The sequence below is a fragment of the Paroedura picta genome, chromosome 6 (genome assembly GCF_049243985.1).
Source record: "Paroedura picta isolate Pp20150507F chromosome 6, Ppicta_v3.0, whole genome shotgun sequence".
NCBI classification, from domain to species: Eukaryota; Metazoa; Chordata; class Lepidosauria; order Squamata; family Gekkonidae; genus Paroedura; species Paroedura picta.
The window spans coordinates 22,879,892-22,905,482 of record NC_135374.1 but is presented as its reverse complement, the minus strand read 5'-3'; the positions used below and the strand labels follow the sequence as shown (position 1 = coordinate 22,905,482).

The 25,591-nt window shown below is 41.4% G+C and overlaps 1 protein-coding gene across 8 annotated transcripts in view; it reads left to right on the top strand.

Moving 5' to 3' along the window:
* Positions 1–25,591, top strand: part of ATP8A2 (ATPase phospholipid transporting 8A2) — a 369,499-nt gene that overhangs the window by 258,096 nt on the left and 85,812 nt on the right. For all 8 annotated transcript variants that reach the window (XM_077341745.1, XM_077341743.1, XM_077341744.1 and 5 more), the window contains 6 exons: positions 116–190; positions 5,548–5,670; positions 8,540–8,618; positions 11,661–11,722; positions 13,113–13,169; positions 18,967–19,074. In XM_077341745.1, coding sequence (XP_077197860.1) covers positions 116–190; positions 5,548–5,670; positions 8,540–8,618; positions 11,661–11,722; positions 13,113–13,169; positions 18,967–19,074 — 504 coding nt within the window. The remainder of the gene's footprint in view (positions 1–115; positions 191–5,547; positions 5,671–8,539; positions 8,619–11,660; positions 11,723–13,112; positions 13,170–18,966; positions 19,075–25,591) is intronic.

Genomic DNA, 25,591 nt, shown 5'->3' with positions numbered 1-25,591 from the left:
CTGGGCAGCTGCCTCCAGATGATGGTCCGCATTCCCCGCTCTTCTCCTCTCCAAAGCATGGAAATATTCGTGTCATGTTGATCTAAAGCTGTGTGTAAACTTTCTTCTATTTCAGCTTTGGTTTGCATTCGTGAATGGATTTTCGGGACAGATTTTATTTGAGCGATGGTGCATCGGCCTGTACAATGTGGTAAGTGTCTACGTCTCAGTTTGAGAGCATGCAGAACCCAGGTGGCGTTCCATTGCTGTTTATGTCTCTGTGGTTAATCTCACTTGGTCATCTGTATACACATCCTGAGGTACAATACACTTGGGGCCATTCTTGCTTTCCTTGGGGCTTTAGAAAAGGCAAGGTTTTCTACTTGTTATTGCGAATCTGGAACATTGCCGTGAAAATATTAGCCAAAGATCCGCCAAGCTAAAGGCAGCCCACCCACTTGCCCGGTGCTTTGCCAATCCTTCCGCTTCTGCAGGCCAGACAGACAACAGAAGCAAAATAAAAAAGGTTTATTGAGCCTCTGGTGGGTCACTGTACAGTTCTGGAAGGCTGTGTTTGTGTTGCTGGTTCACAAGTTGTGCAGGCCTGTGTTCTCATGTTTCTCTGAATAACAGGAATTTATGAGATCTTCATAATGTTTGTCAATTCTGGCTTTTAACTGCATTCCGTTATGGGTGACATTTAAATGGAGAGTCCTCTGTCTAGCGGGACCCCTTATTTTCATGCAAGGGATTACAGTCTTCCTGTTTTAAAAAAGCAAGTCACTTAAGGGAGCCTTACCAGATTGCAGACTGGAATACCAGAGACATACAGTGCAGTGTAATAGAATATCAGACTAGAATTTGGAGACATGCATTCAAATCACTTCAGCACCCAGCCATAAAGGTGATTTGGTGACATTCCTTCGATGCCAGGTTTACCATGGCAGAGTCTAAGAGGCAGTAGACCTGTTTCCCAGACTCAGTAGGGAATCACACCCAGTTCTCCAAATTAGAGACTGCTGCTCTCAAACACTACACCACACTTGCAGAACTGGCATCACAGGCCAACCTAGGTATGCTGCCTCATTTTTGTACAGGCCCAATTTTTGGTGGCTAATATGCCCAAACCTGAGAAATGTTCCTGAATGGTCAATTATGCCTGAAATGTTAAGATAACAAAAATGACGCCTTTCTCAAAATTCTGAAATGAAAATGAACATTTTTGAAGGACACATCAGACTGGTCCTCTGGCCTGTCCTTTTCTGCTTGCTTAGCAGTTGGGCTAATGGTTCCTCCCAGGAGGTGACAGAGAAAGAAGAATGGATGGTCCATGAATTAAATGGACATGTGGCAGAGCAGGTCTCCCACTACACAGTAGACATTAAAGAAAAGGCCAGTTTTTCAGGTTGCAGCCTGGCTATCTCAGAAGTGCTGCTACCTCCTGCTTATTTGCCTTTTGTATTTATTATTATTATTATTATTATTATTATTATTATTATTATTATTAGATTTATTTCCCTATAAATAGATTTATTTATCTACTTAAAAGTACTTTTTTGCTTTATTACTTATATATATAACACTTCTTACATTTCAAAGCCCTTCACTTTCTTTGTTCTGTTTGACATCCCAATTACCCTGCAAGTTACATCACCGTTTGCATTTTAACCATGTGAAGCCTCTGGGTATGGCCAGCTCTCTAAACACAGAAACACATGGGTTTCTAATTTTCTGATATATAGGCATCATGGATAATGAGTTTCAATAATCATGAGGCTGGGTGGGTAGGGGAGTATAGTTTGTTTGTTCTTGCGAACTTAACCTGAGCCTTGCTTGCTATGAGCTTACATCCATATACTTCAGGAATATGAAAAGGAAGTTACCTTATACTTAGTGATGTCATAAGACAATGGGGGATGCCCTCCTTCTGCTGCCTTATTGAGAAAATTCTCCAAATCAACTTTTCGGTGTGGAGTGAGTTAGAAGAATATCTCAAGAATCTAGTTTTTAGCCATATATCTGAAATTCTCCCCATTCGAAATGCTTCTAAGATTTTGGAGATCTGAATTACCTAAATTGGTTCCAAAGCATAACTAAGAATCTTTCACTGCTGTTAAAAAAAGTTTCAATATTGTGTTTAGAACACTATGTCCATTAATTAATTAATTAATTAATTAATTCATTCATTCATTCATTCATTCATTTTTGAATTTATAAACCGCCACTCTTGGCCCAGATGGCTCATGGCAGTTTACATAAAATATAAAAACAGCATAAAACAGCATAAAGCCCAATACAATTGATGGCAGCAACAAAGAACAACCTACTCTCTCGTACGAATCCTCAACTAGGGTTGGGCGCTTCAGCCGCCAAAGCAGCCATTCCAGCCCGAAGCAGCCAGCGCAGCAGCATGGGGGGAGGGGTGGCGCTGGCGCCAGCACACTAGTAAGCACGCCCCCCCCCCCCCGCGCCACAGCACCCAACCCTTTTGCTGGCAGTTGCTGTTGCCCCGATAGCTGACCACAGGCTGTGGGGGGATGTGGGGGGGTCACAGATTATAAAGTTTTCTGGTTCATGTTTTTCTCACCCTCTCCTCATTGCTCTTGTCCACATGACCCAACAGCATTCTTGATGAGATTTTGCATTCAGTTACATCACAGAATCATAGACGGGTGGCTCATGACAGTTCTTTTTAATACAGCTTTTTACTTGTGCACGAGTGCGTTCCTGCACATTGGCAAAACAAAACACAACACAAAGACAATTGTGATGTAGTCATGTGGACATAAGTAATTTTTTGCAATGTTTTATCAATGTATGCGTTTTCTTTAGTCATGTAACGTGGAAGGGGAGGGAGAAGTATAGAAAATGCTAAATTCCAGTTCTAGAACTAATTCCAGCGATTTTCCTGATTTGGCCAGAATTCAGGTGAAAGAAAGCCCAAAACACAACCAGCAAGACAAAAGAAACAGAACTCACAAAATCTGTTCTGCTCTACAAAATATCAACATGGGTAATGGAATAATAGGACTCTTGATTGTTCCTGAGCCAACAGCTATGATTGTGGCAATCCCCATAAATTGGGACTTACTTCTTATGACCTGAACACAGTCAGGAAAGTAGGTCATAAGAGCTTCCTGTTAGCTGCGGCTGTCATTGAGTATACCAGCATCCAGAATGTTTTCCATGCAGCCATCTGGTGTGTTGCTTTCTGACTAATTGAAAGGAGGTGGATGACATCATGGGGCTAAGAAACATTCTTGCTATTACTGATCCCCAAGACTATCCGGCCCTTTGTTACAGCTGATCTTCACCGGCATTCTCCAGGCTTCTTAAAAATTTCTGGCAAGAATCATTGGACAAACTGTGAAAAGAAAGTTGGGGGTGGGAGGTTTCCCAGAAATAAAATAAATATAAACTGTACGTAATTGGGGACAGGTGGCTGAATGTAAATACAGTGCAGAGGTATTTATTTATTGATTTATTTATTATATTTAATAAGGCTCAGGGCGGTTTACACGGAACATATGAATTATATATGAAACATGGAGCATATGAACAATACATGAAACAATCTATAACATGAATAACTGTACAATAATATTAATGATAGTTGTAACAATATAACAGTGCAAACAGGTCCAGAATTTAGGTTCAAACAGGTATGAATTTAGACGAGAAATAACACAACTTGTACTATGAGAGATAAGTGAGGAGACTAGTTATGGAAGGGCATTTCAAATCTCTGTTCAGTAGAATAAAGGGTTTCTGTCTGTACGTGGAACAGCCCATGCATGCATCAGCAGAGTTATTTTCCTACTGTGAGTTGGGAATATTCTTCTTGTGCAAGTGTGGAGCTGTTTTCAATAATGGATTTGAAGAGGACGGTCCTTAAAGCTCTAAGTCAGGGGTAGTCAAACTGCGGCCCTCCAGATGTCCATGGACTACAATTCCCAGGAGCCCCTGTCAGCAAATGCTCCTGGGAATTGTAGTCCATGGACATCTGAAGGGGCGCAGTTTGACTACCCCTGCTCTAAATGCTCATGAATAGGATAGCCAAGCCCCCTCTGACCACAGCAGGGGATGGGGAGTTAGAGTTGCCAGATCCAGGTTGGAAAATGTCTTTAAACTTGTGGCTGATTGATTGTATAGAAGCCATTCTATGATTATTACTTTATCTCCAATATCTTGCCTGACCTGATTTTCCCTTGAATATTTATCATCATGCCATACGTTAGAAAATCATTTTTGTGTTATTATCATGGTGCGTTTCGATTGGGGCCACAATAAGAGAGTTTGGAGTACTCAATAAATTTCATTGTGCAAACCACATTTCCCAGAAGTCCATCTCTACTTTTGCCTTGTGTTATAATCTTTTTAGTCAATTTGTCAATACATAATTGTCTAAGCCAGGGGTAGTCAAACTGCGGCCCTCCAGATGTCCATGGACTACAATTCCCAGGAGCCCCCTGCCAGCGAATGCTGGCAGGGGGCTCCTGGGAATTGTAGTCCATGGACATCTGGAGGGCCGCAGTTTGACTACCCCTGGTCTAAGCCTTCATCAAGGGGTGCTCCCATACGCACTAAATAATACACTCTCAATCTAATTTCAATGCATTTTGCAACTGAATTTTACTGTTTTTCTCTCAACCTAGCCTACATCTCAGGTTTATTGTAGTCAAGATGAAATAGCAAAGGAGAGAACTGTGCTAATTTTGCTCTCTACCAGAAAAAAAAAGTGGGTTATAAATAGCTAAATTAAGAAATTCACATTATACTGATAGTGAATGCTCTTATACTTTAGACCTAGGATTCCCAACCAGGAGTCCATGGACTCCTGGGGGTCTGCAGGAGTTCCAGAGAGAGTCCATGGCCTTTCCCCTCCTGCCTAAATGGACTTGGCCACAAGCTAGGGAAGAGAAGAAGAAGAGTTGGTTCTTATATGCCGCTTTTCCCTACCCGAAGGAGGCTCAAAGCGGCTTACAGTCGCCTTCCCTTTCCTCTCCCCACAACAGACACCCTGTGGGGTAGGTGAGGCTGAGAGAGCCCTGATATCACTGCCCGGTAAGAACAGTTTTATCAGTGCCGTGGCGAGCCCAGGGTCACCCAGCTGTTTGCATGTGGGGGAGCACAGAATCGAACCTGGCATGCCAGATTAGAAGTTCACACTCCTAACCACTACACCAAAATGGCTCTCTTGGGTAGGCTGTGGGTGTAAAAATCAAAGGGAAGGGAATCGATTGTGACATGGTATGTCTTCTTAGCACCGCCTTTCTGCTTACATGAGTCAAAGCCACCCTAGTAGTAGTAAAGGTTGGAGGAGGGGGTGAATGAAGGGCAAAGGGTGCAGATGGTTATGATACTCCCAGGGGTCCTCAAAGCATGAAAATTTATTTCAGTTGCTCCTCTATGGTCAAAAAGCCGGAAAAGGCTGCTTTAGACTATTTGTTTAGATTGCGTTTTGTGAGCCTTCTTGGAGTTAATTTTAATATTCTCTTCCAGCAAGGAAGCAACTTTTTAAAAAAAGTTAATGATATGATATTTACTTCGTCATTTTGTTTTCTCTAGATTTTCACAGCATTGCCTCCCTTTACCTTGGGAATCTTTGAACGGTCCTGTACTCAAGACAGCATGCTTATGTTTCCTCAGCTCTACAAAATTACTCAAAATGCCGATGGGTTCAATAGCAGGGTAAGAGGTGATATTTAGTTTGGGGAGAGGAAAGAGAAAAGGTTTAATGTATTATTTCGGCTTGCACTATTAACCATGGTTAGTTCTTAATATTCAAGAGTTTAAATTCACAGTTATCTATCTTAGTTTTCTTTCCAGTAACTGTAATATTATTTCTGTAGTGGAACTGAACATTGCTGTAATTTTAATTTTACATATTAACAACAATTTTAAAAATTGAGTGGCCAAAACTGGGGGAAAGTCATATTTAAAATAGAGGTTTTGCCTGCCCAGTATAGAAGTTTGATTGTGAAATCTTCATTTGGATTGTTGACATTAGCATAGTTGAAATCCTGCTACTAACTGTCTTTCTCCAGTGGAACTCTTGAGTTCAGACCCATGATCCATGGGAAGCATTCCTTGGTGGTGGTGGTGGTGTTATTTTAATGTGTATCTCCACATTCCAATTTCTTTGGTGAAATAGGAGGCTAAAAATGGATAATCCAGGCAACTGAAGAAAAACTAATATTGACAGCAAGCGAATATTGTTTGCTTTCTAGATCAAATGCTAGGTGTCTCCATACAAGGAAAAAGTCACTACTACCCTTTAGTCCTCTTCTCAGCAGTATCTTTTTCTTTCTCTCCAGAGGAAACAAGGAAATCCCCTCAACAGCTAGACTTCTCCTTCCTTGCTCCATCAGTGTCTGCCCTTCTCTCCCTGTCATACATGAGAGCAGATAGTGCCAGAGAGGATGCAGAAGGAAAAACATTGGTGTGGCAGTATTACTAGATTCTCCTCTTTCTAGCTTTTTCCTTGTCTTTGGAATTCCAGATTACCTGTTCTTGTTTCTGATGTTAAACTGGCATTTTAGGAATGGGCCAGTGCTTTCAAAATTTTGTTTCCAAATTTTCATTTAGTAACATGTATCCAGCTAGCTCAGTCCCATGTAAACATGTTTGGATGGGCTGACATAGAAAATGCACCTAGCATGAGCTCAAGGGGTCTTGTGAGCTGGCCTCTAATAAAAGTGCAAATGAGAATAGTGGCCATGGAATTTGTGCATAGTTAAGAGAGCTTATTTCCTAAATCTGAGTTGAATTTATCAGCTTCACAATGTGTGTCCTCTGAGACCTTGGTGGGGTTGGAACTGACTTCTGTGTTTTATAATGAAACATTCCCACACTTCTACCTTCTGGCCCTTTTTTGAAACACCCCCCTCCCCCCAATTTTTGTGAAAATATTGAGATGACTTTATTGTTCCTGTCAGGGTGCTGGTTTAAAAAGATGTTTCGGTGAGATATGCAGGTAAAATTACACTGATGTATTTTCTTTTCATATTTTGTAGAATTCCCTTCGCTCTCAACTCCTTTGTTTTATTAACCTATTCATACTAACAAAGCTTCAGAACTATGCATTTTATTTTTAAAACAAAAATATGTACTGTTCATACAAAGAAAAGCTCTGAAGTTTCAATCATCTGTCTAAGATTTCAAGGGACAGACATTACAGTTTCTAGTAGGATTTTATCCAGACTATAAGGGTAATTTTGTTTCTTTCGCCTTCTCATTTTGTCTTAATTTTCTTCAAGATGATTAGAAAAGATAATAAAGGGGCCTATTATGCCCTCATATTTTACTGAATATTTGAGTTAACAACATTATAATTTGGAAGCTGACAGGATGGAATGTATAACCAAGAAACGGTTGTCTTCGGCAGTGGGATCTGAAAGAGCCAGCCACTAACAAAAGCAAAATGTCTTAGAAACGTTTAAGAAACTGGGTAATAACTTTATGGCCCCAGTACATTTTACAGCAAGATGTGGGTGACCCATGATCACTAAACAAAAGCAGCTTTTACATCTATGACTTTCTTGGAGAAACCATCTGAAAAATGTGACATTACAGGATACAGGATCAAAAAAATTGCAAGCTGCAAAGGCAAGGGGGATGACCTTGGGATCTTTACGGCTTTTTGCAGACCAAGTTAGGTCATGGAGTAATGCCAGTTTCGAGATTGTGTCAGCTTTTTTAGCTGTGAGTGCTGGCGGTTGATAAGTTGTATCATAATGGCAGCTGCTGAAGTTCTGTATGAAACGGACTCCACCGGATGTCTGTTTTGTCACTTGAATCTTCTGTGAAAAACAGTTTCCCAATTCACTTTTGAAAATCAAGTGGTCTGACATTAAAGAATCACACACAGATGACTTTGAACTTCTGAAGAATATTTATTTATTTTTTGTAACATTCATGGACTGGGTTACCCCTATTTACAACTTCCCCTCCCTATATAGAAATTCAGTTCCAGGAGGGGAATAAAGAGTAATCTGCTGGAATCTTTGACTTAGATCCAGACAAACATTTACATGGGCACGTGGACTTCTTCCTGTGGACTATCACCCCCCCCCCCACCCTTCATGGCTGCCTGGATTGCCCTCTGAAATGAACTTAGGCAGATTGTGAGAGGGTGGGCAGGTAGTTGTGAGTTCCTGCATAGTGAAGAATGTTGGACTAGATGCCCCTGTAGGTCCCTTCCAACTCTTATGATTCTATTCTATGATTCTGTGAAATCAGGATGTTCTGGATCCTGGCCTCTGGCTCTCCACCTCTAAGCACATACAAACAGATTAGACTGAGAACTTATCCTCCACACGTGTTGGGTGTGAAATATTTATTTCATGTATATTTGTATAGGAATAGGGCATTTGGTTTCAGACTGGCCGTTTTAGTGGTTCAATGTTCATTCTTGATGTCGTAAGCCCCAAAATAACCTTTCTCATTAAAACCAAATTGTGTTTAGGGAAGAGAGAACGACTTTATAATGAATCGTTTGATGGGAGTTAAACAACACTTGAGAGTTTGGCCTGACTTTTTTTGTTTGGTTTTCTCTTAGGTTTTCTGGGGTCACTGCATCAATGCCTTGATCCACTCCGTCATTCTTTTTTGGCTTCCACTGAAAGCGCTGGAACACGGTAAATGCTTTGCCCTTTTTCAAATGTAAGCCCAGCACTGTTCAGTCTTTCTAACACAGCTTCAGTGTGTTTTTAGGTCATGGCAAGTTCTTAGGAAATTAATCACAAGAGACAAGGCCACAGTTTCTAGGCCTCCCCAGATTTATCAATGTCGACCTCCCATATCCTCCCTTTTGCACAGAGTCTTCCATAAACAGCAATCTCCATCCTTCAGAAGATATAATGGGTAATGTTGGAGAAGTTATGGTCAATTCAAGCATTGGTTTCCAGAACTCCCCGCCTTCACCACCACCTGTGATTACATGTTGTGCATGGTAGCCTGATCGTGTGAAGGTTCGGCAGTGTATTGGCTTTCTTTCTGATAGTGTTAAACTTGGTAGCCATGTTGGTCTGAAGTAGCACAATAAAATCAGAGTCCAGAAGCACCTTTAAGACCAACAAAGATTTATTCAAGGCGTGAGCTTTCGAGTGCAAGTCTGAGGAAGAGTGCTTGCACTCGAAAGCTCACACCTTGAATAAATCTTTGTTGGTCTTAAAGTTGCTTCTGGACTCTGATTTTATTGTGTGCTTAGTGTTGAAGCAGGTAGCTGTCAATGAGAGGAATGTGAAGAGCTTGTGACCATATAAACAAGGTTCTATGAGCACCTTCATAGTTACAACATTGTTTTGGGTTCACTTAAACTCTCTGCACGCCTGCTAATGTGTGACAGAGCCCCGTTGAATGTGCCAGTCAATAACTACTACAACAGGTGAAGACCCGTCAGCCGTAATATAAGCAGAAGAAAAAAATCTCAAGCTGGCAATGGCAAAGTGATTTATTCCAATGAAAACGATGTTCAAAACAAGTTCAAAATGGATTCCTAGGTATAGTCCATTTTCAATATCTTCATCAGTGAAGAAGAGTAATTACACATTATGATATTAATATTAGTAAACCCCTGCAAATTTGGATATTATATGACCATTTTGGGAATGAACTACACAAGGTAAAATATTACCAGAGACTAAGTTATTTTAGATAATTTCATCACTCAAAAGAATACATTTGAAGAAGATTGAATTACTAACAATATTGAGAATGTTACTGATGAAGATATCGAAAACGGACTATACCTAGGAATACATTTTGAAATTGTTTTCATTGGAATAAATTATTTCGCCATCACCAGCTTGGGACTTTTTTCATCTGCTTAGTCAATAACTACTGGCAGAGATAACTGGAAGTGATGCTGCTTGTATGTTCCTGACTAACAGCTAATGGCACAAAATAATGTCCTGCAATTTGCTTTCAGGCTGCTGTCAACTGTCCATGGACTCCAGGGCATCTGCTTTTTAAAACCACATCCTGATTTAAAATATGATGTAGGTGAGGCAAAAGAACCTTACCTGTGCAGCTTTGTTGTGCTTGGGGTAGCAGAGAATTTGAAAAGGACCTGGACATGGGCAAAGTTACACAGGTGTATTCCTTTGCCTTGCCAGCATTACAGTTGAACCAGACCCTAGTTAATGGCTGCAAAGTCCATGGGCTGCAAATGGCAATTTGGATAGCAAACACACAAATTGGCTTCTGTTGCAGTGAAGCTGCTGCTCTTAATAAGGTTCCTGTAGCCTCTTTTTGGTGCTGAAGTTTAAGATAACTTGAATTGTAAGAGGTCAGTATGGCCTTGAAGTCACTTGGTCCCCTTATGCACGTCATTCCCTCTCCGTAGGGAAGCAGTAATATTGGCCTAGTTTGTTTTAAGGATTACAATTCGACAGTGTATCTGAAGCATTTTGAACACATTGTAAAGACTTGGTTTTCTAGCATGCGGTTTAAATGTCAGTTGTATAGACAATCTGATTCACTGAAATGCAAGCAACTAGCAGCTTGTGGGTTCTGACCCCCTGGTTACACGTTGGCTACTAGGGTGAAAGCCAGTTGAAATGTGAATGCTGATGGGTGTGTAATCCTAAGAGGTGACAGCTCTTTAGAATTCATTGTGGAGTTTCATATAGGTGCTCTGTGTTCTTTTTGCTGGAGCCCCTATGTGTTTTTTTTTTACTTACCAGAAGATAAGCATGAATAAATGGCTACTTGGAAGTGCTGCCAAGGCCGACCCATTCATATAAGCTACACGAGCTTGAGAAATGCCATCCTAACTCATCAATTTCTATTGCTTTAGAAGCCTTTAGCCATGTTTAGGATTGCAGTTTTATTCAGCCTTCTATAACCCCATGGAGAGGAGAAAAAAAATGTTAGAAGGGTAAAATGCCAGTCACTTGATGCATTAACACCAACCAGCAGCTTTTAAGATGTTAGATATATGCACTAGATACTTGACTTTGCTTCTTTTCTAAATGTTTGGATAAAAAAAATCCCCTTTCACTTCAAAAGAATATCAAATAAAAGAAAACATAGCAAGAAGGTCTATAGCTACTATCGTGCCATAGATGATGTGGGAACTAGATTTTTTTCATCTCCTGTATATAATTTGATTATTAGTGCTTGGCACACATTCCCCCTTCTGCTAAAACAACTCCTAATGGCCAAGTTATGTGTGTGTGATTGTGTACTTTTTAAACATTTAATGACTCCAGCACTGGGTAATACAATCACTACACTGTTTGCTTCCAATAGGCTGCATTTGAAAATGCTTTGAGGAATCCAGTGTGAAAAACTCATTCTCTCTACAAAGAGAAATCCAGGAAGTATGTTTCAAAAACACATCAGGCAGCCCAAGTGTGCTCAATCTGAATGTTTTTATTAATAGCTACTTTTTCATTACGTTTGTTGAAATGATGTTCATAATCGACAACCAGTTAAATGTAAACTGTTACATATGAGCATAGGTGTGTGTGAATGAAACTTCAAAGGCGTATTTTTGCTAATATATTGTAATTTGCTATTATACTATTCTTCTGCTAACTCTTTTAAAACTCACCTTCCTGCTTATCTTGATATTTCGCTGAGCATGTTTTAAGGTTGCTTCCATTTGTATTTGTTTATAATGCTTAAAAAAAATCTCAAAGTGAAATCTCAAAATTTTTGCTTATCTTCTTTAGATGCAGTGTTTACAAACGGCCAGAGCGTAGATTATCTGTTTGTTGGGAATATTGTTTATACGGTAAGCTATCAGAAAGAATGTTGAAACATTCTTCTCAACCTGGTGGTTCTCAACCTGGGGGTTGTGACCCTTTTGGGGGTCGAACGACCCATTCACAGGGGTCACAGTAGGGCAAGCAGCTTGTCCGGGGGCACCACGTTGCTGCTCCTCCTGAAGACGCCCGCCAATTTATAACCAATTTATATACAATCAGGAACAATGGATCTTCATGCCATTGGTCAGTTTTGGTTTAATTTCTGTGAAAGAACACTTGCATTATTTTATGGTTGGGGAACTGTATTAAAGGGTCATGGCATTAGGAAGGTTGAGAACCACGGCATTAGGCAGCTACCTTCCCTTAGATCTCAGTAATTTCAATTATACATAAAACATAAATTTTTATTTCTCTTGCAGTATAGAAATACGAAAATAAATAAATAAATGTAAACAGGACCTAGAAAATACAAAAAAACACAAAGCAAGAGGTTCATGGGTAGTGTGCTCTTCCCTTAAGTGCAGGAGGATCATCAAAAACTTATTGACCAAAAGGGGCCTTAGTGTAGTAAGTTAAACTAGGATAAAAGAAGAAGAGTTGGTTCTTATATGCCACTTTTCTCTACCCGAAGGAGTCTCAAAGCAGCTTACAGTTGCCTTGCCTTTCCTCTCCCCACAACAAACACCCTGTGAGGTAGGTGAGGCTGAGAGAGCCCTACTATTACTGAAGAAGAAGAGTTGGTTCTTATATGCCGCTTTTCTCTACCTGAAGGAGTCTCAAAGCAGCTTACATTCGTCTTCCCTTTCCTCTCCCCATACCCTGTGAGGGAGGAGAGGCTGAGAGAGCCCTGATATTACTGAAGAAGAAGAAGAAGAGTTGGTTCTTATATGCCGCTTTTCTCTACCTGAAGGAGTTGGTTCTTATATGTTGGTTCTTATATGCCGCTTTTCTCTACCTGAATGAGTCTCAAAGCGGCTTACAGTCGCCTTCCCATTCCTCTCCCCACAACAGACACCCTGCGAGGTAGGTGAGGCTGAAAGAGCCCTGATATTACTGCTTGGTCAGAACAGCTTTATCAGTGCTGTGGCGAGCCCAAGGTCACCCAGCTGGCTGCATGTGGGGGAGCGTGGAATCAAACCCGGTTCACCAGATTAGAAGTCCTCACTCCTAACCACTATACGAAGCTGGAGTATATAGGCTTAGAATTTGTCCCTTTAAGGTGAGAATATATTTTATTCTTGTACCCTGAAGCATAAGAAAAATAAAATATATTGCTGTACCAAGATGCTTTTGTGAGAATGTGTTAATTTACGTATTGCTTTCTTTTGGATGAGTCAAAGAGCTGTGAGTGAAAAATAAATGCTGGGATTAAATTATTTTCCTGCATTTTTCTTTTCTTTACTTTTTTTTTGGCAGTATGTTGTGGTGACAGTCTGTTTGAAAGCTGGTTTGGAAACCACAGCGTGGACAAAAGTAAGTATTAAGACATGTTTTAAATCATAGCTTTCCACCCTCTTCCGATTTTATACTATAATTAAGTAAAGAAAATAATATATTTGGGATATATGTTTTGCAATGTAGGTGTTGTATTACATGTTCTGTCACTGGCATTTTTCCTACAATGCCTGCAGCCAGAAAGGTTAAACAACTAAAGTGAGTTCATTTGAAGAGAACGATTTATTGAATATCTTTCTGATCCTTCCTTTTCACTATAAAAGTCTTTAGGTCTTTCTTTTTCTATTCCCCAGTCAATGTGGTTGTGTTACACTGTTAATTTCCCAACCCAAAAAACAAAAAACATAGTAAAAATCCCATAAGCAGAAAAAATAAAAATAAGCAAAAATCAATAAAAACAAAGTGCTACAGGTAATATTCAAAAGATACCATTAAAAATATGGACTTGTCTGGAACCTAAAGATAGTTTTGATGGTGCCAAGTGCAGTTCCCTGGTATGGTAGAGGGACATCACCGAAGGAAAGACACTGTCCCAGGCAGCACCGTACCTAACTTCTGAAGGTAGGACCCCACAAAGAGCCTCTGAAGAAGTTTGCTTTATACCCCACTTTTCACTACCTGAAGGAATCTCGAAGTGGCTAACAAGCACTTTCCCTTCCTCTCTTCATAACAGACACCCTGTGAGGTATGTGGGGCTGAGAGAGCTTTGTCAGGACTGCTCTGCGAGACCAGAATTATCAGGACTTTGACTGGCCCAAGGTCACCCAAATGGTTGCATGTGGAGGAGTGAGGAATCAAACCCGGTTTGCCAGATTAAAAGCTGCTGCTTTTAACCACTGCACCACGCTGGTGCTTGGTGTATGGCTCTTGGATTAGAATGTTCCTGGTCACAGATCATTCAAGATTTTATAAACCTAAACAAATACTTTGAGCTGATGCTTGAAAGCCCAATCAACTGCCATCTAACCCCATTATGATTCCTAATAAACAATCTCCTTGTTTTCTCAGCACTTGAGAGAAGCAAACATCACAGACTGGTGTTACCCGTGAGGCCTCTTACTGGGAGAATACTCCAGACTCAGAGTTCTAGGCCTGGGAAGGGTAGTTAATCTCCTAAAGGTTCTTGGCAAAGGACCACAAAACTGAAAAATGTGTCCTGGTAATAACTCAGTAGAAACTGTGCATCCATGGTTTAAAAAATAATGACCTGGCATCCTAAATAAATGTAAACACACCTGATTAATTACATAAAAGGAAAGTTGATGCAGGGATAAGAAAACTCCTTCGTTAGCTTTCAGTTAGTTTCGAGGAAGACGTCTTTAGACCTTTAAAGCTGTAGATCAGGGGTAGTCAAACGGTGGCTCTCCAGATGTCCATGGACTACAATTTCCATGAGCCCCTGCCAGCAAACTCTGGCAGAGGCTCATGGGAATTGTAGTCCATGGACATCTGGAGGGCCACCATTTGACTACCCCTGCTGTAGATCTAATTCCAGGGTTGTTTCCGCACCAAGGATTTGCCATAGTTCATCCACCTGATTGGAGCTTTTTCCACCCATGTTTCCACATGACGTCGTCCTCTATTTGTGCACAGGTTGTTAACACCCTGTTCCTTCCAGACACAAAAATCTTCATATTAAACCTGTAAAACCCCCAATGTTTCCTGAGCGAGATGCTATCAGCACCAGCAGTCTGGAGGGGAAACAGAGTAATTGAAGGACTTTGGAAAAGTCTTTGTCAGTTACTCCATCAATTTCTTAATGATAGCAAAAAGCCAGTTCCCAGCAGGAATTAACGCAACAGAAAGGACTGCCTTCCTTTTACAAAGAGGGAGAGGGGATCATGAGAGGACGAGGCTTTTCTTGAAAAGGCATGGTGTTATTCCTATCCAGCATTATTCTTACTCTTGTTCTTTTTTCTTAAACAGAAGAGAATCATCCACAATTGAGCCTACCTTTTAGGCAGGGGGAAGGAGTTGCCAGAGGTGTCTGTAAATACAGGGGGATTTTTAAAAATAGGTTTTTCATGATTACCCGTGTTCCCCCCCCCCCCACACACACACACACAGACAAAAGGTAAATCAGAATCGCACATAGCTAGAAAAGACCACAGAGGACCATCCAGTCCAACACCCTACCTTCTTTGGAACTTGAAAAATACACATTCCTGAAAGGTGCTTAAGAAGGAGGAGGAGGAGGAGGAGGAGGAGGAGAAAAGTTGGTTCTTCTATGCCGCCTTTCTCTACTCGAAGGAGTCTCAAAGTGGCTTACATTCGCCTTCCCTTCCTCTCCCCACAACAGACACCCTGTGAGGGAGGTCAAGCTGAGAGAGCCCTGATATTACTGCTCGGTCAGAACAACTTTATCAGTGCCGTGGCAAGCCCAAGGTCACCCAGCTGGCTGCATGTGGGGGAGTGCAGAATCGAACCTGGCTTGCCAGATTAGAAGTCCGCACTCCTAACCACTACACCAAACTGGCTCTCTATCTATTCTCCTCCTGAAAACATCCAACGAAGGAGACTCAACCACCATCTGAGGCAGCACATTCCACCTACAAACAGCCCTCACTGTCAGAAGATGCTTTCTGATATATAAGTGGAGCCCGCTTTCCTGTAATTTGAACCCGCTGCTCCTAGCCCTTGTCTCTAAATCTGCAGTTGGCTCCCTTTTCAACATGTCTACCTTTTGTGTAATTAAACACACCTATCCTATCATCCCTTTTCCTCTTCTTCCTCAAGAATGATGGGTGAAGAATCACGTGACAATACTGTAGGGGAGCTTTCATTGTTCATGAGGTATAAAATCATAGTTTACAGCAGGGGTAGTCAGACTGCGGCCCTCCAGATGTCCATGGACTACAATTCCCATGAGCGAATGATGGCAGGGGCTCATGGGAATTGTAGTCCACACGCATCTGGAGGGCCGCAGTTTGACTACCCCTGGTTTACAGGGACGAGAAAACTAATCACTCTTGGCTGTCTGGAATCTCCGTTGCCAGGATTTCACACAGATTCTCATCAGCAGCCAGGCTAATGTGAAAAGCCACCCTGGTGTGGAAAGAGCCCAGGATGTATTGAAGGATCACCTTCTTCCAAAGATCCGTCCTCTAAAGATTTTCCGCAGGAACTCTGATCGATCTTTATCCCTCATTGTCTGAGCTGATAATTCTATGAGACAGAGCCGGATTTATTAAATAATTTAGAAAATATATGTGCTGCCTCTCCAGGGACCTACACGATTGACATCAACTCTGAAGAGAATATTGAGACAGTAGGTAAACTGCATCACTTCTGGTGGCCATAATTTAATTAAATTCAATTTAAAGTGACATTTCCTTTTCATTATCTCAGGTTCATTGACCTCACCGCCCTGAATCCACCCATCCAAACAGCATATGTGGCTATAGGTGGCGCGTCTTTAAATCTTATTAAACTCTGTATAATATGATGCTTCTCCTCCATCTAATTGCCCCCCAGTGACTGAAGGGACATCAATTACTGATCTTCTCCTTTATGAACTCAGCCACACACAAAAAGGCTCTCCTGAAACCTTGTAAATCCAGTTTTCAGAATGAACATAGCTTGTTTCACTCGATTCATGGGTGCCTTTTTTATGATGAAGAGGGTCATTTTCTTCTCAGTCTCTTGTTCAGTCTTACCAGCTCTGTGGCTGGCAAGACTTATTGTTTCAGCTGTAAATGCCTTGCCCCATTTAGAACTCCTTCCACAACTTGCAGATTGTTGCTGTCGAGTTAAGCTCCGTTTCCATCATCAGGTGGATTTGTTACATGTAGCTTTGTCTGAGGCGTGAGAAAGTCTCATTCTAAACAAGAGGATGGGATAGGGGGAAATGAAGGCCTGAATAAATAAATAAGGGGGGGACGCACAGTAGCTGTCACTCAACAGAGCAGACAGAACGTTTCTGATTGTTTGCCTTCTCAGCCACGTTGATGATTCTCTCTTCAACCTCACCATTGAGAAACATTTGCAGTTATTGCGTGTTTTGTTAGTACCTGCCGTGCATGAAATGCTGCCTTCGGTTTGCAAGCTGAATTCTGAACATCTCGATATCTGTGAAAATTGTACTTAGATCTGCGGCAGGGAGAGAGGGTTGGAAACTATTCCCCTTCTGCCCATGGAAATACAAATCGGAGAGGCAGTCTTATAGAGCACCACTTCTGCAATCCCACATCTCATGGCCGGTGAATGTGATGCCTCAACCCAGGCTGTAATTGTGAAATTGTAGCCTCCATATATACAATCAAGAAGAAGAAGAAGAGTTGGTCCCTATATGCCGCTTTTCGCTACCCGAAGGAGGCTCAAAGCGGCTTACAGTCGCCTTCCCACTCCTCTCCCCACAATAGACACCCTGTGAGGTAGTTGAGGCTGAGAGAACCCTGATATTACTTTTTGGTCAGAACAGTTTTATCAGTGTCGTGGCAAGCCCAAGGTCACCCAGCTGGCTGCATGTGGGGGAACGGGGAATCAACCCCACCTTGGCAGATTAGAAGTCCACGCTGTTCACCACTACACCAAGTTGGCATGGAGGTTTTATGGTATTCAGCAAGATAAATTCTTATACAAGTCCATTAGAACAGTGGTCCCCAACCCCCGGTCCAGGGACCGGTCCCGATCTGTGGATCAGTCGGTACCGGACCGTGGCTCCTCCTTGTCCTCCTCACCAGTTGCTGCCTCAGGGGCTGCTCTGCCACTCTGCCACCAGCTCACCTTTGGTACTCTCCGATGGCTGCCATGGCTGGGGTCCCCCTTGGCATGGCACTGCACAGCTGCTGTTGGCAGTGCCCCCCAGTGAGCGGTGGGAAGACAGGGGCGTTGGCGAGAAAGCAAGCGGAGCAGGGGCTCAGGCGGTGGCATCCCTTGGAAAAAGACTATGCCCCCCGGGGCCTCAGTAAAATTGTCAAGCACTGCCCCTCAAAATGGAGTTTGGATCCAAGTTGTCAGTAGGATTCTCAACTTTCAGGTAGGGCATGGAGCTCTCCCAGAATTGCAGCTAATCTCCAGACAATAAAGATCAGTTATCTTGGAGAAAATCCCTTCCTTTCCCAGGGTCCATCCCCACACCTTACGGAATTTCCCAATCCAGAGCTGGCATCCTGGAGATCTCCTAGGATTACAAGTGTTCTCCAGATTTCACATCTCCTGGAGAAAATGACTATTTTAGAAGGTGAAGTCCTTGGCATTATAGTCCACAGAGGCTCCTCCCCTGCCTGAACCTTGCCTTGTCCAGGCTCTACTGCCAAATCTCCAGAAATTGAGTTTGCAACCCAGGTGGACCAGCCTCAGGTGGACCGTTCAAGACAGTTTTTAAGAGGTGGTTTGTTGTGCCAACAGTCAGAAGACATTATACCTCAACCACTTCCTCTTGAACTTAAGAGATTTTTTAAAAGTCCCTCAGAGACATATGGCCGAGCATAGTGGAACCCAGAGTGCCTTGTCCTTTGACTCAGCCCCCATCCCTCAGTGGCAGAATTTTTCTTTGGGGGGGGGGGCTATGTAAATAAATGCCTGGGGAAGGAGAGGCATGTCCAGTGAGGTTCTTACCAAGAAACCAACATGTCTCAAAGAGAATAGAAGTTAACTTGGGGACTTTTCTGAACAGTTTTAAGCAGTCTTGCTGCCCCTTTCAAATCAAGGCCTGAGTGAGACTGGCAAAAGGTGTTTATGGGAAAAAATTAAAAAGAATGGCATGAAGAGGAGAAAGGAGACTCCCGTGAGAGGAGACTCCCATGAAAGGAACAAACAGAGAGACAGAGACTTCCTCTGCCAAGCCTTGATTATTTGTCTCTTTTTCCTACAGTTCAGTCACTTGGCTGTATGGGGGAGCATGCTGCTATGGCTGGTGTTCTTCGGGGCCTACTCGTTCATCTGGCCCATAATCCCGATTGCCCCCGACATGCTTGGACAGGTGAGTCCCTTTGGTTCATAGCGGCAAAGAGCTGGACAAGCTGGCTTTCTGGAACCAGCATTTCAAACCTGTTCTTAGGAGCTATAGACTGAAATCAAATGTAAGACTGCAGTCGTGGTTTTGAAAGGAACACTGTGAAGTTACAGTTTGTTTTAAATGTCTTCCAGGTGTAAAGCTTTGCTTTAAATGAAAATTCAGCTGAAGGCACGGCTTTGATCCTAACCAAGGGCAGCCTTACCATTCTTGTTTCCTTGGGGGAGGGAAGGTTCCGTTCCACCACCCTTCCTCCCCCTGGTCTTGTGCCCCGTTTTTGTCAACCATACAAATCAAAGTGCTCCAGGTACCAATGTGGAGCAGGCACAGCCCAGAGGCCTTGCAGAGAGGTTGCAGGAAGCAAAAGCCGTACGCATTCAATGCTCTGTCCAAAGATTAATGTCATAAAGCCAGTGGTGCGAGAAGTATTTGTAGCTATGGTTATTTTAATGGTGTGATTTATGATGTATATCTTATCTTCTTGTGATCAATTGTAAAGGCCCTTGGGTATGCGCGATAAATGCTACCTTATAAAACAAGCTATCTGGTACAGAACAGTAGGGCATTATTGGGTGGGGGTGGCCACAGTGTAAAGAGTTTGTGGAAGCAGACTTCCAGATGCATATCAGCCAGGCCTTGCGAACGAAAGCCCATGCATGAAGGAAGGGCAAGTTTGCATCCAGAAAGCTGGCAACACTTGTGTAAACCTGTGTTTATAAATCTATGCGCATGTATTTCTCTCAGTTGTGGGCAACGTGCATTCAGGATCTAACATTAGCAACGTGATATTTTCCAGTTGGTGGTTTCTTTTAGGGAATAGTGCTTGCAAACGAAATGTTTTCGAAAGCGGTATTGTATAACTTTTCTGATTGCCCAGCGTTTTTTTTCTAGTACTCTTTTGACTTGAGGAAAGGAAAAGAAAATAATACCTGTGAAATAAATTACCGGGCGACCATAACCAGGAGGGAGCGGCATGTGTCACTAGCAGTTACTGGTACAATGTGACGAGGGGGTTTGTATTGGTTCCTTCAACATCTATTGAGTTCCAGGTGGTGAAATCCTCCCTTTCGGTGTCATGATTTCACCCCTTGGAGAATAGGAGAAAATAATGAGCCTGTCAAAGCCACTCAGGAGTCCAATGGGAATCTGTAAAATAGGAGGCTCCTGGGGGAAATGAAAGTTTAATCAATGTAAGTGAAAATACTACAGGGAGGAAACTCGTAGTAAATGAAAATGTGTTGTTCTAGCAACTTGGAAGCCACATTTACAAGTGTAAAGAAACACCCTACGAGGGACTGGATGACTTTTATATGTTCTCACAAGCAATAATTGTTGCAGTGTATATCCACAGAAGGGTAAGCAAAGAAGTTAGTGAAACAAAATCATATGGAAAAGCTGAAAACGTCTAAAATTCTCCTCTTGCTAGTTTTCCCCTGTACAAAATACTTGCTCTAGTTTCCAAAGTGCAACGATTGCACTCCTCTCCCAAAGAATCCCATCCCAAATTTCTGTCCTGTGAGGAAGCAAAACATTTGCCCTGGCAGAAAGGAGTTTTTTTCCCTCCTTTTCCCCAAGATCTTTAACCTGGGTGTGTGGCATGTGAGATTTCCTTTACAAAATGGAGCATGCACCCTATTGTGCCCTGTGAGTCTTAGCATTTTCCTCTCTGAATAGCTATTTTTGGTCACTGAGAGCCAGTGTGGTATAGTGGTTAAAATGTGGGACTAGGAGCTGGTAGATCCAGGTTCAAATCCCCACTTAGGCATGGAAGGGCTCTGGCTGTGTTTGGACACTCAGCATAACCTTCCTCCCATGGGTTTGGATCCCCATTGTGGAGAAAGGCCGTGTGCAAAAGAAGTTAAGCAAGAAATTCCAGAATTGAAATGAAATTGGGGCGGGGGGTCAGTGTTACTGCACCTCATGTGCACGCTCCATTTCAATTGAACTGCAACCTACCCTCCAACTTCTGGATCCATCATATTAGGGCCCTTCCCTATTTACTTTTAAGTAAAATAAAGGTGTCAAAGAGATTCTAAAGTCTGAATCTGCGGATCTTTCATACACAGAATGATTATATCATACTCCATCTCTGATCTTTCTCACATTTTATAAGTGTATATACAGTTGCAAATTGGGGTGAGCCCTAAGCTTCTTTCTCAGTTTCTCTCAGAAGTCTTCAAGACCAATAGGCAGTTTATTCTTGAGGGGGCAGAACATTGGCTTCTGACTCTGAACCCTTCTATCCTGCCTGCCTATATGTGCCTTCAAAGAGTTTGCCTGGCTGGTTGCCTTTTAAGGTAGGGTGAAGCCTTAGCCTCTGTTATTAGGCACCCCACATATGCAGGCAAGCCACAGTTGCTGTCTATCAGATACTGATATAAACAATAATATAGTTAATGCAAATGTAGGACCCATAGTAATTTTGAATAAGGATCTCTATTAAAGGCAGTGAGCTGATGCAGAAGAGTGTTTGAAAGTGGGAATGCTACTGGGATAATCCTGTTTGGTGGGAAGATCAGTTCATTGTTCTGGTTGGATTATATCCCTGTCAGGCACATATCAGCAGATACATTCTTTGTCCTCACTGCCCCCTTCTGCTTTCCATGGCCTAGGAAAATGAAAACGGGGAGAATAGTACCAAAACAGAATTGCTCCTGTGTCAGACATCATTTGGTTTCAACCAGGAGCATTTACAATGCTATTTATGGTTCTGATGCTTTTATGACTTGTAATATTCCAACTGCATACCTCTAATTCAAAGATATCCTCCATAACAAGAGATGAAATTTTGTAATCTTGGTTTGGTAGGCAGTCAAAAGGACTCAAAATGCAACTAACAAGGATACCTTTTCCTAAGACTAAATAACAGCAAGTAGCATAACACATAAGAGATCATATAATTTAGAAACTGCTGTTGCTAAATACATAATTGTTAACTAACTAGCCAATTGGCATACTTGCCATGTGACTCTGAGAACATGTAAAAGCTCTGAGGTGCTTTCAGAGAAAGCTCTGAAGTTGAGAAATTCATTGCTGCATATTAGAAAAGAAGAAAAGCAAAACTGGAAGCAAGTTAGCAATTGGTAAGATTACATATTGCAACATTTCACCTACCAAACAAGATAAATTCTGAACTCCTACCCAATAAAATTGGATTGTGGCCTAATAAATATTTCATTATGTTGTGATAGGAGATAATAGAAGACCTGGCAGATGGCTGTGGACAGTGAGGAGAGAGAGTGACAGGTGACAGGACATGACCTGCCAGTGGGCCCATGACCGACAGAGATGACAAACCAAATTCCCCGGATGATTTCCCCTGGCATCCCCAGGATGCTTCAGCATTTTTGCATCAGCACCTCTAATTCATATTTCCATAAATTAGGGTGAAACTTGACAAACAGCATTATCTAGAGCCATAAATCATGCTTTGCCTTCCAGGGCACTAAAATCATAATGTCCCTGTTAATATGTCAGCATATGAAACATACTGTTGTCCTAGGACCACAAATTAGAAGCTTAGATTTTTAAAAATAGGCCTTGTTAAAGTAGTTATGAGAACTTGTTTTATTTGACAATTCACTGAATGGCCCCCATTTCTGTTTTTGTTTTTTTGTTATTTTAATCAAAAAAGCAACTTTAATTATAAATGATTTCTGGAAAACATTTTGATTATTCAGATATTCACTTGCTTTACTAACCTGTTCGATGCCATTGTTTCCTTTGGCTGGTGATACTTTGGCCCCCTTTTTTTCCTTTTGACTGCAACCTATCTTTCTGGTTCGTTCACTTGGTTGAGCATAGCCAGTCAGGAAGCTCATAGACAATGAGAAGAGCCTTAGAGGACAGCGGTATATAAATCTAATAAATAAATAAATATGGTGCTCAGTATCCAATCAGATATTGGCGATATGGTGACATCATTGGGGACAAATGTGGAGAGTGTGTCTTGGGTGAGGGATCCCTTCCAATCAGAGCCATAATGAATATGATGTCACAATGTGGTGATGTCACAATGTTTGCCACAAGTCAGATTTGTCTATTCGGCATGCTACTGAGGGCTTGTAAAAACTATTAATACTTTGAGCAAGTCAGATAAAGTAAATTAATAAACAGATATTTCTCCAGGGATATCATAAAAATTAAGTAAGTTGAACATAGCCTTAATTTTATTGCGTCTAAAGAGGGGGAAATTCTACATCACAGTTGTACTTGGCATCTGCTTCACATATACATTCTTTCTTCAAAATGTTTTTGTACTTAAATGTTATTTTAAAATATGTGATTTTATACATTTTCTGAAACAAATGCTGTTGTGGGAGGTGGAACACATGCCTCACTGTGGCTGAAAGTCCTGGAGATTATTTTTATGCAAACCAAAGTACTTACACTGTGTTTGATTGAGTGTGGTCATTAACATAGTCCGGTACTTGTAGCACTGCGTTCTTAGATCAGATCCATTATCCAGGATGTTAAAGGTTCATTCATCAGCTAAGCAAGAATAAAAAGATCTGGGAGAAAGGAAGTCAGTCCAAACATAAAGATTGCTTCTAGCATTCAGAGTATTTTTAAGAACACTTCTCTGCAATAGAATCGCCAGTGTTGGGCTCCCAGAATTGTACATTGTAAGTAAAGCCAGAGGGAGGATCAAAATATAAATCTCCCATGCTCCTTCTATGAAAGACAACCCATAATAATTCAATGAAAGGGGCAGGTTGTATCAAATTTTAGTTTATATTAAAAAAAGATCTGCTGCCAGTATACAATGCCAATTGCACAGGAGCCATGCTGATGGTAGAAAGTACCACCAAATTACAACTGACTTATGGTGACTCCATAGGGTTCTTAAGGCAAGAGACAAACAGGGATGATTTGCCATGGGCTCTCTCTGCATAGAAAACTGGGACCTCCTTGGTGGTCGCCTGTCCAAATACTGTCCATGGCCAACCCTGCTTAGCTTCCAAGATTTGATGCATAGTGCTTGACAAATGGGCAAAGTCCAAACATTGTGTCAGATGTATGCGAGCCCTGGTGCTCCTGAAGGAGTTGCTCAATTCATGACGACAATAATTTTCACTCTGTTTTATTATTTAAAATGGCACAACAGGGCTAGAATGAGGAGATAACCAGTAAATTGCAATTGTAACTAGAGCTAATATGCTAAAAGGGTTATGGTGGGGATCAGGTTTCAGGTAGCATTCTCACCTGAGGTTTTAAAAAAATCCAGATAAATAGGAGGGTAGAAGAACCAGTTTTCAGGAGAACAAGTGACAAGGTACAGGAAAGGTACTGGAAAGGTACAGAGCACAGTCATTCTATTTACCAGATCCATCCAGATTAACTTGACTGACATGTTTCAAGTATAACAGATTCTTCATCAGAGGCAAATGGTTGGTCATTACTTTTTCTCCCAAATGAGAAACTTCGTTTTTCCTTTTGCAAACAAAAAGGATTGCAAGTGTTCTCTTGATATGAAAAGAAACCCTTCATCTCATAAGCACAAAGAAGGGCCAACAATTTCTCTCTGATGAAGAATATGCAGTATTCAAAATACATCAGGCTAGTTAATTGGGAGCACACCACTAAATAGAATAACTTCATTTAGACACCTTTTGAGGTTTGCTTTTTGACTTGTTGCTTTGTTGTCAAGAAATATTCCTCTTTTATCCTCCCCTCTTATGCCTGTGATCCTGCAAGGTGAGGTACCTTACTTCATGGGTGTTTTATTCTTTCCTTTGAAGCATCTGCCATAAGGCATCGCTGGATACAGGATATTAAATCTGATGGACCATTAATCGGTTCTGGTTTGGTAATTCCCGTTTCCCTCTCTCGGTGCAAGCTTCTCATGTTTTGTCATGGATTAATTTATTTTGATCCTCTCAAACAGAAAACACACCGTGTTCTTTTTAATTTTTAGGTGCTTCCTTTGGGAAGAGACTTTTAACATTTTTCATATACTGTGCTGCAATATGAAGTATTTATTGCCTCTTTTGAATGACACGTTGTATCATCTTGTCTAAAAAGGATAGCTTTGATTTAGATTGTCCTTTGATCGCTGCAGATCAGACACAGTTCTTCTGCTGTTAAGCCAGTGGTTAGAAGTCCATATTTGCCCAACATTTTCCAGTTTGTGTCCAGTTACATAACCAGTTTTCACTTCAACATTTGGCCCTTTAATTTATTGAGGATTGAAAGTGTACAAACTCTAAACATATGGCCAGAAATCTGTGTAGCAACAGCTGCAGGCAACTGTCTGCTGTGTTACATGAACAATACTTAGAGTGATATACTTGTATTACAACCAGCCCTAAGACTATAGAGTTTAGGTCAGAGATTGGCCTTATTTCCACTTACTGAACTTCACACAAAATCTAAAAATGTAACAGAAAGGCTAGAAAAGGACTCATCTGCAGGCTTTCACTTTGAGAATAGGAGTTATTATTATTATATTATATTTGATGAAATATTATAGATGAAATTATTT